This window comes from Hypanus sabinus, chromosome 11 (assembly GCF_030144855.1).
Source record: "Hypanus sabinus isolate sHypSab1 chromosome 11, sHypSab1.hap1, whole genome shotgun sequence".
NCBI classification, from domain to species: Eukaryota; Metazoa; Chordata; class Chondrichthyes; order Myliobatiformes; family Dasyatidae; genus Hypanus; species Hypanus sabinus.
The window spans coordinates 87,572,685-87,589,120 of NC_082716.1; the positions used below are offsets into that span (position 1 = coordinate 87,572,685).

Consider the following 16,436-nt stretch of genomic DNA (forward strand, 5'->3'; position numbering starts at 1 on the left):
CTGGGATAGCACAAAAAATAATGTACAGAATAAACTCCTGGTCACACTACAGAAAGACTGGGATAGCACAAAAAATAATGTACAGAATAAACTCCTGGTCACACTACAGAAAGACTGGGATAGCACAAAAAATACTTAAGAGGTTGATGCCAGGACTAAAGAAGCAAGAATGGTTGAGCAATCTTTTGTGATGGTTGCTGTAGGTACTAACAAAGTGTGCAATATTTTCTAGTTCCTTGATCACCAGTTTTTAATTGTGCTTATCTTTGCAATGAGCTATTGCTGTTATTTTTATCTACACTAATTTTCATTTTTCTGTGTGTGGTCTTTCTTCCTTGAGCTTGCCAGGTCAGGTTATACCCAGTCACCAAAGCATTCTAGCCCGAGGCTTGCTGTCTCGGGAACAATTGACTATCTCAGGGGAAAACAGCACTGGAAGCTTCTCAGCTGTGCAGCACTGTGTGTAGTCACATAGGATCTGCTGCTCAAAGAGTGATGCCTTGTTGCCTAGTACAGAATTCCACTCCATCACCAGCTGTCCTACAGTTGTCAGTGAAACAGCAGATGTGATACATGAGCCAATTTCCTGTCAACTGTAACATGTGACATATCACCAGGTGAATGAGTACCTTCAGATGCAAAGCAGTCTACACACAAGCTTCAGCTACAGATAACATAGATCTCTGTCACCACTGCCTTTGAACAGAAGGAAATAGGAATGATGATCCGAGAAGAATCTCAAGTAATAGCCAGTGCAAATAAGAGTCATTTTTCCTTCCTTCCTCAGGAGACCATGCCCTTAGTCTTACCTCTCCTGCTCAAGGACATGCACTGATACCATTAGCCTTCATGCAAGTGATAAGCAGTAACGTCCACAATCAATGCAGCTTCCAAAGTTCAGCTGACCCCAATCAACTTCAACAAGCAGTTGATGTTTCTTTAGGCAGCGAAAGGGCTTCCCAGTTCTGTTCAGGATGTGTGTTTGGGTGTCAATGTACATTAACTTCCCATATGCAAACCAAAGTAAAAATGATAGATATGCATCACACAACTGACATTCAACCCAGAATGAGGCTCTAAATTGCAATCAAGTCTATTCAACCTACCACTATTGATTTTACACAGCAATTCAGATTTCTGATTAAAATGCATTGCGATGTAATTGAATTTCAAAGCCACAGTAATAACTGACCAGTGGCCAACTCGTACCTTGATCAGTCCAGTTACGAAGTGAATGGAGACACAAAGATACAGGGTCACTCTCACTAAACTAGGAAACAAAACGTGACATCTCTGGCTTGCTCCGGTTGCTCTGATTGCTTGTACATGAGAGGCCACCTAGTGAAGAACAACTCACAATGCCCAGCACAGTGCAAAGCTGGATGTCAGAATTTCCAGCATTCTAGCAAGACAATGAGTTAAATTGTCCCGTTTCTGCAATTAACTTACTCAAATCAGGAGCACAAAAATTTGCAATTTAAAAAATATATATCATTACTGTTTCAAGTTCTAGTTTTTTTTAAAAAAGTTGTCTTCACTTGTGTTGCCAATACAGTTAAACTATTTTAACCGTAGAGCCACTGAAAAAGGTTACAAATCCTACAGGGCCTCAAATGGGAAACAATGGATTTAGCCAAAGAATCTGCAGTTAAATCATGGATATCTTGTCTTTTGCTCCTGTTAAGCACTAAGTGGGAAAGAGGCTTCAGATAAATTCAACAAGTCAGTGTGCCATCAACGGTAAGGGGGCAGAATAAAGTAACTTCATCCCCAAATCTTGGGGGAGGAGGAACAGAATATCAACGAGGCAGTCAAAACACTGACTTATGCCGTGGTCTTCACACACAACGTTGCTGCACGAGCCATCTTTGCAACAACCGCAACTACTGGGAACAGTCTTTCATGCTATTTGTCATTAATCATGAAGACTGATTTACAGCTGTAACCCTTACCCACAGGCTGGTATATGTCTAGGGGAAAAAGGAGATCCAGCCACTCACCAACCCACCTCCCGTACACGCAGGTGCTGTGAGAATCGAGTTTTATGCCTCACGCCCACCAACAGTATCAAATCCACAACAAATACCGTTATGAAATACACTTTAAAGAGTTTACTAAAATTAAGAGAGTAGTAGGCAATACAATATATATATATATATATATAAATAAACACAAGGAAAAACAAAAGGCGCCAACTTATCAAAGTTCAGTCTGTTTAGTGCACTCGTTGAAGCTCAATCAACGAACCAATCGACCCATCCGGCCATCGCACCTGGGAGTCCAGTGCACGAGTCCAGTCCAGCGCACGTCCACCTTCCTCAGCATCTTCCTCGGCCTCCCCCTCACACCCAAAAACCTGCGAAAACCCCTCCCCCAAGTTCCCAGCATCACAAGACACAATAACATTCCCCATTGATTAACAAATGAATACAATTACCATATCAGCCATTCTAAAGCGAAACAACGGCGAGAGGAACACTTATCCAACAAAGAAGCATTCCTACTTGTAACAAACCAAAGAGGCCATTTTGAGTAACATACACAGGACATTGTACACAGCTATAATGCTAAATATAAAGCTTTGAGCAGAGATGGTCCACAGTACCACAGCTACACAATCGAATGCATGACAGTGAGGTGCTTCCTGAGCATTTTGTACAATAAGATGGATTCTCGATGTCACAGTTTACTCTGTCATGGTCATGCATATTATTATTTGCCTGCACTGCCTTTTCTCTATAACTCTAACACTTTATTTGGCAATCTGTTATTGTTTCCCCTTGCACTACCTTGCTGTTTTGATGTGATGAAATCTGCACGGATAGCATGCAGAGCAAAGTTTGTCACTGGACCTCAATTCAGGTGACAACAAGAACAAATTTATCATTTTCCAGTAAATGACCCCAAGGAGGAAATGGGGTTTGCCAGTCGATCAACCCAAGAAACACAAAAAAATTTGTTATACCAGGGTCACCTTGTGCCAATGAAGAGTGGTAAAGCATCGTTATCATCCAAAATAATCCTACCCCTGCCTGTAAGGACTTTTATGTTCTTCCTGTGACCATGTGGGCTTCCTCCGGATGCTCTGGTTTCCTCCCACAGTCAAAGACGTGCTGGTTGGTAGATTAACTGGTCATTGTAAATTGTAGTTAAGCTGGGATTAAATCAGGGTTTAGTGGGCAGTGCAGATCGTAGGGCCAGAAGGGACTATTCTGCACTGTATCTTAATAAAATAGATTCATCCAACACCACACATCTAGGTTTATGCCTTTTGACTTGATGATTTGGGTGGGGGGGAGAGAGCTAGGGAGGAGCATCACCAAACTTCCTGGAAATAGCCTCTTCAAGGACCTGCCAAGATGGGTGGGCAAGAAGAGCAGGTAATCCTTTTCTTTTTGCCCAGATGTAGGAAGTAATTCATTGGGAAACTGTGCATCCTCACTGAAAACCAATGGAGAATAACATCACTTACCTTTGCTGTAAACAGTGCCTCTCCTGGGACATAACTCCTCCCCCACAGCTCCGACTACAGGTGGACCAGGAGCTCCACTCTCCCCACCAATGGGCCACATCCTCCTCTTTGCTTTGGTCCCTTTCCATGACTTCACTACTGTCCTGACAAAAATAAAAAATAAAAATCCATTTATATCATTTATATTCATCAGCCATTAAATGGATTGGCTGCTTACCCAAGGAACAAGCAGCAAAATTGGTAAACATGAAGCACAGAGGCAAAGAACTATCTTAGGAACACATCAACATTTGAGTCCTAAATTACTTCCACCAATCAAGAAATCATGGATAATCATCTTTGCCTTACAACCTTAGTTATTGACATCTCACGTGTATAATTATAAACATTCCAACACTTACTATATTTTTCAGAAGAAAGTTCCAGACAACTTCCCCAGCCAGTAGTGATACAGAGGCACAGCAGGTGGAGTTGCTGCATTAGGCTGGAGTGCCAAAGACCAAGATTCAATCTTAATCCAGGGTGCTGCCTATGTGGAGCTTAGACATTCTCTCTCACCACATGGGTATCCTCCAAAAGATGTGCTGACAGATTAATTGGCCAATATAAATTCCTGTTGTGTGCATACATAGTAGGATCTCGAGGAAGTCAATGATGAAGCGGGGAGAATAAATAATTGTGTTAGCGTACAGTCCTGTGCAAAAGTCTTAAGACGTGCGTACGTGTGTGCGTATGTGTATATATATATCTAGGCTGCTTAAGACATTTGCACAGTACTGTAGTAATTTTATATATTACACTGTACTGCTGCAACTAAAAAAAATTTAATGACATGTAGGTGATAAAACTGATTCTGATATGGCTCTGTTTTGTGGACTGAGAGTGGGAAGGGGATAGGGAAAGGGGAATCATGGCTGCAAAAAGGGGAAGGCAGAAGGAAACATCAGAGAAACATTCTGTAATGATCAATTAACCAATTGTTTGGAATCAAATTACCTTGCCTGGTGTCTCAGAGCTGGGCAAGTCTGCACCCAACTCCCCCACCACAGCTCTCCTCCTCTACCAACTGTCCCACAACCCTCCCACGATGCTCCACCCTCAGCATTCTCAACATCCTTTGCTCCCACCAGATTTAGAAATGCATTTCCAACTACTTTATTTGTTAGAGAATCAAATCTGCACTGAGCATCAAGTACTTATCCACTCCAATCTTACACTAGTCAAATTTTTATACCTCCCACAGATCCTACCACCCACCTACACACTACGAATAATTCACAGGTGCCAATTAATTTATGAACCTGCATATCTTCATATTAGAAGTACCACCATATACATCCAGAGGAAACTCACACAAAGAACATGCAACCTCCACACAGACAATATTGGAAATCAGGATTGAAACAGTTTATTTACAATGAGGCTGCAGTTCTACTAACAGCAGCACTGTGTTGCCTCCACCCATAATGAATAGAAACTTTGATCAGATCCCCACTTTTCATCTTCTAAATTTCCGGTCCAAGCCTATGCAATCAGTACTCAGAATGTAATTTCTGGAGAAGCAGTTACCATTCTCGTAAATATGCACGTCAAGTCACTTTTTATTGTCATTTCAACCATAACTGCTGGTACAGTACACAGTAAAAATGAGACAATGTTTTTCAGGACCACGGTGCTACATGAAACAATACAAAATCTACACTGAACTCTGTAAACCAACACGAAAACTACACTAGACTGCAGATCTACCCAGGACAGTGCAAGCATTACAATAAATAATAAACAAGACAATAGGAACAGCAGAGGTCAGTAGGATGATGTAGTCCGATGGCTTGGGGGAAAATTTGTTACATAAATAATCACCTGAATGGTGGCGTCCGGGATTCCGTCTGTTTCTGGACTCCGGCCGAGTATTTTGTTGCCAGAGAGGTAGCCAACTTAAAGTCCACTGGAGAGCAGAACGGGTGGGAGAGCCAGCCAGCTAGGGCTTGCTCACTTCCAGGCACGGACTCCTGCCCACTCGCCTCACTTCCGCTTCCTTGCACAACAGCCATTCCAAAGACAGCTCAATGGGGCAAATGGCCTAGTTTGGCTCCTGCATCTTATGATTCATTGTCTAGCTCTTCCTCACTGTGCTAAGATGCTTAGGATTGTTTTAAGTATCCCAGGTGTGACTTATGGAAAGCTTCGTTTAACTGCACCATAAGCCTTTAAATTCTAGTGCAATTAATATAATTTCATAATGCTTTAATCATAATGATTAAGGAGCCCACAGTAATTTAAGTAATGAACATAAATGTAAACCTAACTCACACATATACACATCTTTCTTTTCACTCAAGCCGTTGATAAACACTTATTGAAACATGTTGTGCATTGTCCTAACTCTGTTGCCTACAGGCAGCTAGTCTCCAAACCAGATGAGAAAACTGAACTCTGTGATAGCAGTTTCACAACTGGTCATTCACATTCTCCAAGGCAGAGGTTCCCAACCTTTATTTATGACATGGACCCCTCCCATTAACCAAGAGGTCCATGGACCCCAGGCTGAGAACCCCTGCCCCTGCTTCACCTAATGAATGCCTCCTTGAAAACCACCTAAACAACATCCACTACCATTCCTTAGTTCAGTATCAAAGACTTCAGCAGAGCAAGGTGGTTTGGGACTAAGTGTAATGGAAATTTACCAGAATGTTACCTCCCCTCCATGAATTAAATTCAGAGTCATGAATACACCAACTAGATTTGGACTCTCCACATTTTAGAAGATTTGGAAATACCTAGAAAGTCAGGCAGTATGCATGGAAAGAGAAAGTGTATGGCATTTCTCTGACCCAAAATTGCCTGGCCTGATGGTTATTTCCAACATTTTCTACTTTTGCTTCAGATAATCTATAATTTATTTTTTTTTTTTGACAATATTGTGTTTCTGATTCTGTGCCTTGATGCTGCTGCAAGTTTGTCAAATGCACCTGTGTGTACACATGCTTGTGCATTTGACAATAAACTCAGTTTTGATTTCTAAGGTCTACAGGTTTTTGTTTGGCTTTTAGAAAATTCAAAAGCTTGACTTGGTCTTATGTTCTTGTGCTTGTGAGTTCTTTCAGCCAATGCCATAAGTTCAAAAAACACTGCAGACAATTTATGAACAATATTCCTCAATGTCTCACAACTCAAGATCTTCTATTCAAGGCTAAAGTAGATATAACTACAGACAGTCTACATTACCTACCAAAGTAATCACCTTTCCCGTCTCTAGACACGGCCCCCTTGCTTAATGGTATAGGTCCGCAGTATGAAATAGGTTGGGAAACCCTGCTCTATAGGAAGCATCCATAAACATATCTTTTTTGTCTCCTTCAAAGCAACAAGAGCTTGAAGACCTGATGAAGGGTCTTTGCCCGAAACAGTGACTTTTCATAGATGCTGCCTGACCTGCTGAGTTCCTCCAGCATTTTGTGTCTGTTGCTCAGATTTCCAACATCTGCAGATTTTCTCATGTTTGTTATTAAACTCTTCTTACATTTCCTCAATTCAGTCTGATACTCAATACACACAGGAAAATGCATAGCCACTGTTGCACTGCTTTCACCAGGGCCTTAAAACTGGAAGATCATCAAAAGCAATATCAAGTTAATATAACATCTGAAGCAAGAAAAATGAAACTGGTTTTGTTAAAATGTTGTTAAACAGATCAATATTTATCTGGATTCATATTTGGCCAATAGAAAAAATATAAATTCCCTTCAATAGTCACCCAACTTTGAAGCTACCAACGAGCCATCTTATCATTATACATTTTACAGACCAAGAATCTGGCTAGAGAATCAATTAGCAATGAAAAGTAGTTCACAGTGACAACTTCAACAAGGCAGCTCTGCAAGAGTTGGTGAAAGTGGAGTGAAAAGATAGAAGTGCACTTGAAAGTGAGTTGATCACAATAAACATGCAGGAAACAAAGAGTAGACAGCTATCATTCACAAAATGAACAAAGTGCACAAATTAAATAGAAACCCAAAACTGAGTTTGCAAAGTACAAGAAAAATACATACATACAAGTTATAAAAGGATGTGTGGGAAAAGCACCGTCTAACACAGCAAATAAAGATTATTATACACAGAACCAATACAGTGCATTCCAGTTAACTGAGTCATCAGTTGATTGGGGTTGCCATATATTTGGGACAACTCCTAAAGAACAAAAGCTAAAAATGGAGAAAATAGCCAGGATTCCTTTTGTTTATTTGGGACACTGGCAGGAGACTGTTGCTGAACAGTTTCTAACTAGCCTTTGTCAGGTTCACCTGCATAGCTGTTGGACACTACTCTGCGCTTAGAGCAATCAGTTTTTAAACAGCATCAGTTGTGTGTGTTTCTGTTCAAAAAGCAGTGATTTTTGTCACTGATATTTAGTGAGAAATAAGGAGCAAGACAATTCAGAACTGTTTTGCTCACCGCATTCACTACTCATCACTACTTCAACAAGTCAGGAATTACTAAGATTTGGAGGGTGCAATCATTGTAAGCATTGTATGAAGGCAACTCGTTATCTGCAATAGGTGTCTACATTGATTTTGTTCATTTACAGTCAGTCAAAAGAACACAACAGATGAATTCCCGAAACATCGACTGTACTTTTTTCTGTAGATGCTGCCTGACCTGTTGAGTTCCCCCAGCATTTTGTGTGTGTTGCTTTGGATTTCCAGCACCTGCAGATTTTTTGGTGTAAATGATTGTTTGCCTTTTTTTTTTAAAAAAAAGCTATTTCCATGAAACTTCGGCTAAATGGAGCAGCCATTAAATTGGGACAAAATATTCTCATCCCGATGTGTCCTAATTAACCATAATCCACTGTATTAGCATTATAGTCAGATGTCAATGATGTTGTTTCAGGATACTACGTACACGTTTTCACCATTAACAGATTTGGTTTTTACAGATTGATATTGTCTGTGGGTTGGGCAGTGCACAAAAATATCATGCAATATGGTAACCACACCTCCACAGTAGCATCAAAGGCACATCAGGATGATAAGAAGGAACGATTAATAAAAGTGGAAAACGATTTTTAAAAAAAACTAGTTCTGCTGTTTGTCGGAACAAACACATGTAAATATGCAAGATATTTGAATTTATTATTATTCACATGCAGGGGTGCTCGTAAGTTCAGTGCTTGCAACCCAAGGATGACCTGTACATACATTCAGTTGTCACTTCATGAGGAACCTCTTGTACCTGATAAAGTGGTCGATGAATGTATATTCATCATCTTCTACTTCTGTAAACCATCTACTTCAAGGTTCGACATGTTGTGCATTCAGAGATGCTCTTCTGCACACCACTGTTGTAACATTGGTTATTTGAGTCACTGTTGCCCTCCTGTCAGCTTGAACCCGTCTGGCCATTCTCCTCTGAACTCACTCATTAACAAGACATTTCTGTCCACAGAACTGCCGCTCAATGGATCTTTTTGGGGTTTTTTTTGCACCATTCTATAAACTCTAGACACTATTATGCATGAAAGTCCCAGGAGATCAGTAGTTTCTGAGATGCTCAAACTGCCCCATCTGGCACCAACAATCCTTCCATGATCAAAGTCCCTTAGATCACACTTCTTCCACATTCTGATGTTTGGTCTGAACAAATGAACTTCTTCGCCATGATTGCATGCATTGAGTTGCTGCCACAGGATTGGCTGATTAGATATTTGCAGTAACAAGCAGATGTACAGGTGTACCTAATTAAGTGGCCACTGAGTGTCTATTTCAAGATGAATTTTTCCATGCATTCATATAACATCAATTCACACTACTTGAGGTTAAAGACAGGTCTGGCAAACAATTAGCAGACACAGCACAGTACACATAATGAAATAGTTCAGCCAAAACTTTGCACAGATTGAAAGAGTATAAAAATGTGGTATATTACATGTCAATCAGATAGTTAGTCTGCTACATGATATTTTGCAAGTGAGAGGTCAGTTACCTAAAGCAAAATATTAGTTATAAAAATTGTTTCCAAAATAATTACAATGTAGATGAAAATTTATTTTTCAAAGAGTTCATGCTTCATCCTTTGAGCGCATAATCATCAGCAAGAACTGAAATGTTCCTGAAATAGTTGCACCTTGCAAAGCATTACCACACTGAGGTTATTCTCAAATTCAGTCTAAGTAAACTGAAGCAGCTATCTGAGATTGAGAGTCATCTGCAGCTCAGAACTCAACTGAGCAGTCATCTAGCTGGGACACTAAGTGGCAAAGCACATCTATGACCAAAGTGGAATGAGGAACAAGTTCATCACTATACCCGGCAATGCAGAAAGACAGTGACTGTTATCTTGTGATGCTACTCTTTCAAAAGTCAACAAAAGATGCAAGGGATAGAAGTCTATACACCATCAGACTCATACACAAAAGGAAATTATTCACACCCAGATGATGGAACTCAAAGTAAATTCAAAGTTCTACGTAAATTCATTATCAAAGTATATACAGTGGCTATAAAAATACTGAACCCCTCTTGGAAGTTTTTGTGTTTTATTGTTTTACAACATTGAGTCACGGTGGATTTAATTGGGCTTTTTTTTTGACACAGATCAACAGAAAAAGATACTTTTGTGTAAAAATGAAAACAGATCTCTACAAAGTGATTAAATTACAAATATGAAACACTAAGTAATTGAAATTTTTTTCACCCCCTTTAATATGACACACCAAATCATCACTGATGCAGCCAAATGGTTTTAGAAGTCACATTAATTAAATGGAGATCACCTGGGTGCAGTCTGGAGGTTTCAACTTAGTAAAAACACACCTGTATCTGGAAGGTCCAACTGTTCCTATTTGTCTGAGAGTCTGTTGGTTCATCAGTATGTTAAGGAAAAGTACTGATATGTTAACAATTTTTACTAATTTTTATAGTTAATTTAATGAGGAATGTCAGTGTAGCTGTTTTTGTGCCTGAATTACAAGTAACAATAAAGAAATGTCTTGCTAACTATTTATCAGTGTATACTGCAGAACTGGTTGCCATTGTTTTGGCTTACAGTGGGTGGAGGAAATCTGTCCCTGCAAAGTTATAATTTGTTGAGATTCCTTTTCAGTTTTGACCAGTCATAAAACAGGTCGTTCTAGTAGTAGGTCTGATTTACTGCTGGTAGCTCTTCAAACTTTATTTCATATTCAAAGTATAGGTCTAGGGGTCCTTGCACATAGAGGTGTTGAGGGGAATGTTTGGCCAAAAAGGCTGTTAAAGTTCAACACTGGATATAGACCTTCCACTTAGCAAATCAGAAGCTAAGAGGTTGGTGGGGCTAAGAATTCAGGGATTATGGCAAGACTTGTGGGATAATGGGCATAAAGGGAGACACCTTTACAAAATACAAAAGCGTTGGATTGATGGGAGAAGGGAATATATTGACTTGAACTGAATTGGGCATACTATGCTTATTTATTCCTATATCTTGTTGGAAAACATCACTCTGGGGTACGTAGCTGTTATCATCATTATGAAACAGTTGAACACTATTTTACATTGTGAGGCATACAAGATTGAACGAAAGCAAATACAGGCTGCACTACCAGCTTTGGGGGTTGACAGTTCTCATCTAAAAACTAAGTTATGGAAGTGACTTTATTTAATTCACAATATTGCCTTTCGTCATTTAAAATCTGTAGGGCTTTTTGGGGTAATTCAGTATTCAGTCGAGAGAGTTGGGTTTTATTTCCCAACTCATTACACCACACTCCAGTCCAGTTGGTGCGTCAATGCGCCTTGAAGGGGGAAGATCCAGCTGCTGGCGAGTTAGTATCCTGACAAAAACTACACCATGAAAACCATTTAAAAAATTACTCCAACCAACTCCTCGAAAAGGTTATTGAAAAGCACAAGTCAGGCATGGATACAAGAAAATTTCCAAGTCACTGAATATCCCTTACAGTACAGTTAAGTCAATCATCAAGACAAGGAAAAAATATGGCAGAGCTGTAAATTGGCCAGAGCAAACCATCCTCAAAAGCTGAGTGACTGTACAAGGGGACCTATGACAGCTCTGGAGGAATTACAAGCTTCAGTGGCCAAGTGAGAAAGACTGTGCATACAACAACCCACTTCACCAGGTGCAGCTCTATGGGAGACTGGCAAAGAGAAAGCCCTTTTTGAAAACAACTCACATGAAATCTCGGCTAGAATTTGCCAGAAGGCATGTGGGAGACTCTGGTCAGCTGGAAGAAGGTTCTATGGTCTGATGAAACTAAAATTGAGCTTCCCCCCCCCCCCCCCAATCGGACGAAATGCTATGTTTGGCATTTCTGTGGGGATGTTTCACTGCAGCAAAATACAGAGAAATCCTGGAGGAAAACCTGATGCAGTCTGCAAGAGAACCGCGACTTGGGAGAAGATTTGTTTTCCAGCAGGACAATGACCCCAAGCATAAAGCCGAAGCTACACAGGAATAGCTTAAAAATCGCAAAGCCAATATCCTGGAGTGGCCAAGTCAGAGTCCAGGCCTCAATCCAATTGAGAATTTGTGGCTGGACTTGAAAAGGGCTGTTCTCTTACGATCCCCATGCAATCTGATACAGCTTGAGTAGTTTTGTAAAGAAGAAAGGGGAAAAATTGCAGTGTTCAGATGTGCAAAGCTGATAGAGACCTGTCCACACAGATTCGAGCTACATTTGCTGCCAAAGGTGCATCTACTGACTTGAAGGGGATGAATACTTATGCAGTCAAATGTTTTGTGTTTCATATTTTTTTAATTAATTTAGATCACTTTGTAGAGATCTGTTTTCACTTTAACATGAAAAAGTCTTTTTCTGTTGATCAGTGTCAAAAAGGCCAAATTATATTCACTGTGATTCAATGTTATAAAACAAAACAGGAAAGCTTCGGGGGGGGGGGGGGGGGGGGAGAGGGGGTGAATACTCTTTATTGGCACTGTATATGTCACCCTGAGATTCATTTTCTTGCAAGCATACTCAATAAATTCAGTAACCATAATAGGATCAATGAAAGACCACACCAACTAGGCATTCAGCCAGCGCATAAAAATCACTCACTCATCGAACTGAGAAATGCGACTTGACAGTGGGTAGGGGAGCAGAGACATGGTAAACCTTTGCTAAGCATAGCATTTGAGGCCCTTCCCAGGTCACGAACATCTGACTTGTGAACAACTGCAAATATGAACATGCATTTGCGACACTACTAGGATGAATTGGGTTGAACTTGCTGATGGCTACAGGGCTGCAGTCTACTTCTGTCAGGTGGGAAAGAAGCATTTGTGTGTGAATTTTCTCCCACTCTACTCCCCCCCCCCCCCACAAATACCCCAAGCTGCAACAATCAAGGGCTGCATTGACCCAAGCAGATCCGGGAGACCAGCTGGGAGCCACTTTTCCTTCTCCTGTTTGCTCTCCCCATCACAGATGTTTCTGTGATCCTCTTCAGCTTATGAACAGTTTGCAGGAATGCAAGCCTGGTATAACCTCCTAGGGGCTTCCTGTATTTGATCAAGGGTAAAGCACAGGCATCAAAACATGCCTGTCCAAAACCAGTTAAACTTAAACTTCTGCACTTGTTTGTGCTACTTGTTGTTTTGCTGAAGCTGAAAGTCCTCAGTAGTTTTATAGATAGCACAGGTAACATCCTAATGGAACGAAACAAATAAAAGGCCTGGGATGATCCTTAGTATGCAAGGTGAATTACATTGACTAAGATTGGTCATGTTTCTTTCCTGGTCCTTCCAAGTTCGGGATAGGTTTAATATTGTCTCATGTAGAGATACAGCGAAGAGTGGTCATTCTCATGCTATCCGTACCAATCATTCCACACATAAGCACATCCAAGTGGTACAGAAGGAAAACCATAGCAGATTGCGAAGCATTGTAGTAATTTATAGAGAAAGCTCAGTGAACTTAGTCAAATAAGGTCTAAAAGATTATGATAAAGTAGAACAAGATATCAGGAGCTCATCTTTACCATACAAGAGGTCCATTCACAAGTCTTAAAACACAACAAGCCTGGTGATACTTGTCTCAAGCCTTTGTATCTTCTGCCCAGCTGGTGTGTGGTGGGAAAAGAGAGAATGAAAGGTAGATACTTGATTTCCATCAGAGCTGGGGTGGCTGTTGAGTCTGCTGTGAAGTCAACAGCCCCCATCACAGATGGAGTAGCTGGGGGTCAACCAGGTGATTTGCACTGCTGTATACCCCTTTCATTTGGTATCTGCTTACCTTTGGACATGCTCTAAATCTAAGTGCTCACCTTCTCTTTTAGCTTGACCTTCCTTGGAAAGTTCAAGGACACTTTGAGGATGTCCTTGAAGCATTTGCTCTGTGTTCCTGCTCCCTCTCTCATCACTTGCCAAACCGGATTTCTGAAACAGCGACCTTGTCTCAGGAGGTTGATGTCAGGCATACAAACATAGTGGCCTCATAGAGGACAGTTGTTCATCTCCCAGAGGAACTTCTCCAGGGATAGAACTGGAGAAGTTCCACCAACACTTCAAGGTACCTACTGCAAGTTGTGCATATTCCCCAAAATATTTTGGGGTAGGGAATCACAGAGTCGTAGAGAAACAGCAGAGACACAAGAAACATCAGGAGCTAGAATCTGAAGCAACAAACAACCTGCAGGAGGAACTCAGCGGTGAGAGGGGAAAGGAAACATTGAAATTTTGGGTGGAAACCATGTATCAGTGAAGATCTCATGAACAGAAAACATCTAATCCCAGAAGCAGACTTGGCCTGAGCAAGGAAGACCACAGTGCTTTGGACAAACAATCTTATTCATGAAACCCGAACAAAACAGAAAGCTCTTCAATTATTAATCCAGTCCAAAAATGCACTATAGGGCAGCTTAGTTAAGGTGTGAAATTTACTACCACAGGGGTTTAACAAGGCACATGAAGGAGAAGCTATTTAAGTACAGGTACTTCAAGTTATGTGGGGATTAGGAAAAAAGCCAAGTAGTACATGAATATGCACAGAATTGTTGGGCTGAATGGCCTGCTTCTGTGGTGGAATTCTGCAGAAAATCCTCCTGGATATGGTTCTATGAATTAAGGATTCACTTGTGCAACACTGAAAGCAAATCCTGAGGAAAATACATTACAGATATCAACTGTATTCACAGTACCCCAACTCCTTTGCCTTGAATATTAGATTTTACTGAGTTATAAGAAATACTGGCCATGGTTTTAAAAAGGGAGATGGGGGTAAAGATCACTAGACAAAAATCACCAGCAGAACTGAGTTTTATAGCATAAATTCTCACTTGTTTACCACACCACAATGAAGAAAACATTTGGGATTTACAATGCCAACTAATAATACAATTCTGCTAATCCTTGGACTGTGTTAGTAACCCAAAATTCTAAATGTTATCCAGATTAGTGTTGTGAATAAATCAAATGTCCATGTTTGGTACTGAAGCTGCTGAATTTGTCATCTAAAGCAATTCCACTCCAGTTTTTATCTCTTCCCTCCACCCCCCAAGCAGTCCATCTTTCATGGTGGTTTCCAGCAGTGCCGCTGATGGGTCCCGCAGTCAGGAGAAGAAAATGTCATAGAATCTTTCTTCAGATTACAACAGATTTTCTGTATTGTGAATGGTGGTCAAGATTACCAGAGACTGACCACCATTTCACATCCTTCAGACTAATCAAAACAAGTGGCATAGAGCACATACACAACCGTGAGAAGAATCCAGGGAAATTTACGTAGAATCTTTCCAATCATTGAAAGAGTGGATGAAAGATTCAGTGCGCTACAGATTTGATGTTTACTTTGTTTAGAATTTATTTATATCTTACACCCATCCCACATGAGGGAGTAAAAATCTTTGCATTATTTTTCAGTTGCAATGTACAGACATGTGAATTCAAAAGCCTAATGGTTTGTTAAAAGAAACTGTCCCATACCCTGTTGGTCCTGGCTTAATGCTGTAATAGCGTTTGCCAGGCAGAAGCAGCTGAAAGCGTTTATGGTTGGGGTGACTGGTATCCCCAGTGATCTTCCTGACCTCCTTTCTGCAGCTGCTGCTATTACCAAGATAGACAGACTATTTTCTCTAATGGACCAATCCAACACAAGGGAGCATAATTTAAGAGACCTTACCCCAAAAGACTGTGGATGCTGCAGGACATTTAGAGTTTTCACTACGTTACTTACACCTTATTTATCCTCTGTTTTATCAGAGTCCTTTAAATCAGGTAAACTCCCTCAATCTTTTTATGAAGCTTTTATTTCTCTTATTCTTAAAAAAAAATAAAAATCCAGCTGAATTTTCTTCATACAGACCAATTTCTTTATTAAATGTTGATGCAAAACTTTTATCCCACATCTTAGCTTGAAGACTTGAAAATATTTTACCATCTATTATATCACATGACCAAAGAAGATTTATTAAAAATCATTATTCACATTTTAATATACCAAAAAAATCCTTAGATGCAGAAAAAGCCTTCGATAGGATTGAGTGGAAATATCTTTTTAAGACCTTAGAAAAGTTTAATTTTGGGCCTAATTTTATTTGTTGGGTTAAATTAATTTACTTGTCTCCTACCGCTCAGGTTATTACTAACTCCAAAATTTCTAAGCCCTTTAAATTACAGCGGGGAACAAGACAAGGTTGCCCTCTTTGTCCTTTACTTTTTGCTTTAGCTATAGAACCCTTAGCAATAGCATTTCGAGAATCTAAGGACATTTCTGGTATACTAAGGGAAGGTATGGCTCATAAAATTTCATTATACACTGATGATATTTTACTTTTTATCTCTAACACAGAAACTTCTTTACCTTTGGTTCTTTCTTTAACTTCCCAGTTTAGTTCTTTTTCAAGATATAAGCTGAACCTACATAAAAGTGAGCTAACAACAACACACACAAAATGCTGGTGGAACACAGCAGGCCAGGCAGCATCTGTAGGGAGAAGCACTGTCAACGTTTCGGGCCGAGACCCTT

At 40.2% G+C, this 16,436-nt stretch overlaps 1 protein-coding gene across 1 annotated transcript in view; it reads right to left on the reverse strand.

Annotated features, from left to right (window-relative positions):
- The window catches only part of si:ch211-267e7.3 (ADAMTS-like protein 2), a 196,333-nt gene that overhangs the window by 117,950 nt on the left and 61,947 nt on the right, over positions 1-16,436 (reverse strand). Inside the window, exon 4 of the mRNA XM_059983535.1 lies at positions 3,473-3,615. Within this exon, the coding sequence (XP_059839518.1) occupies positions 3,473-3,615 (143 nt within the window). The remainder of the gene's footprint in view (positions 1-3,472; positions 3,616-16,436) is intronic.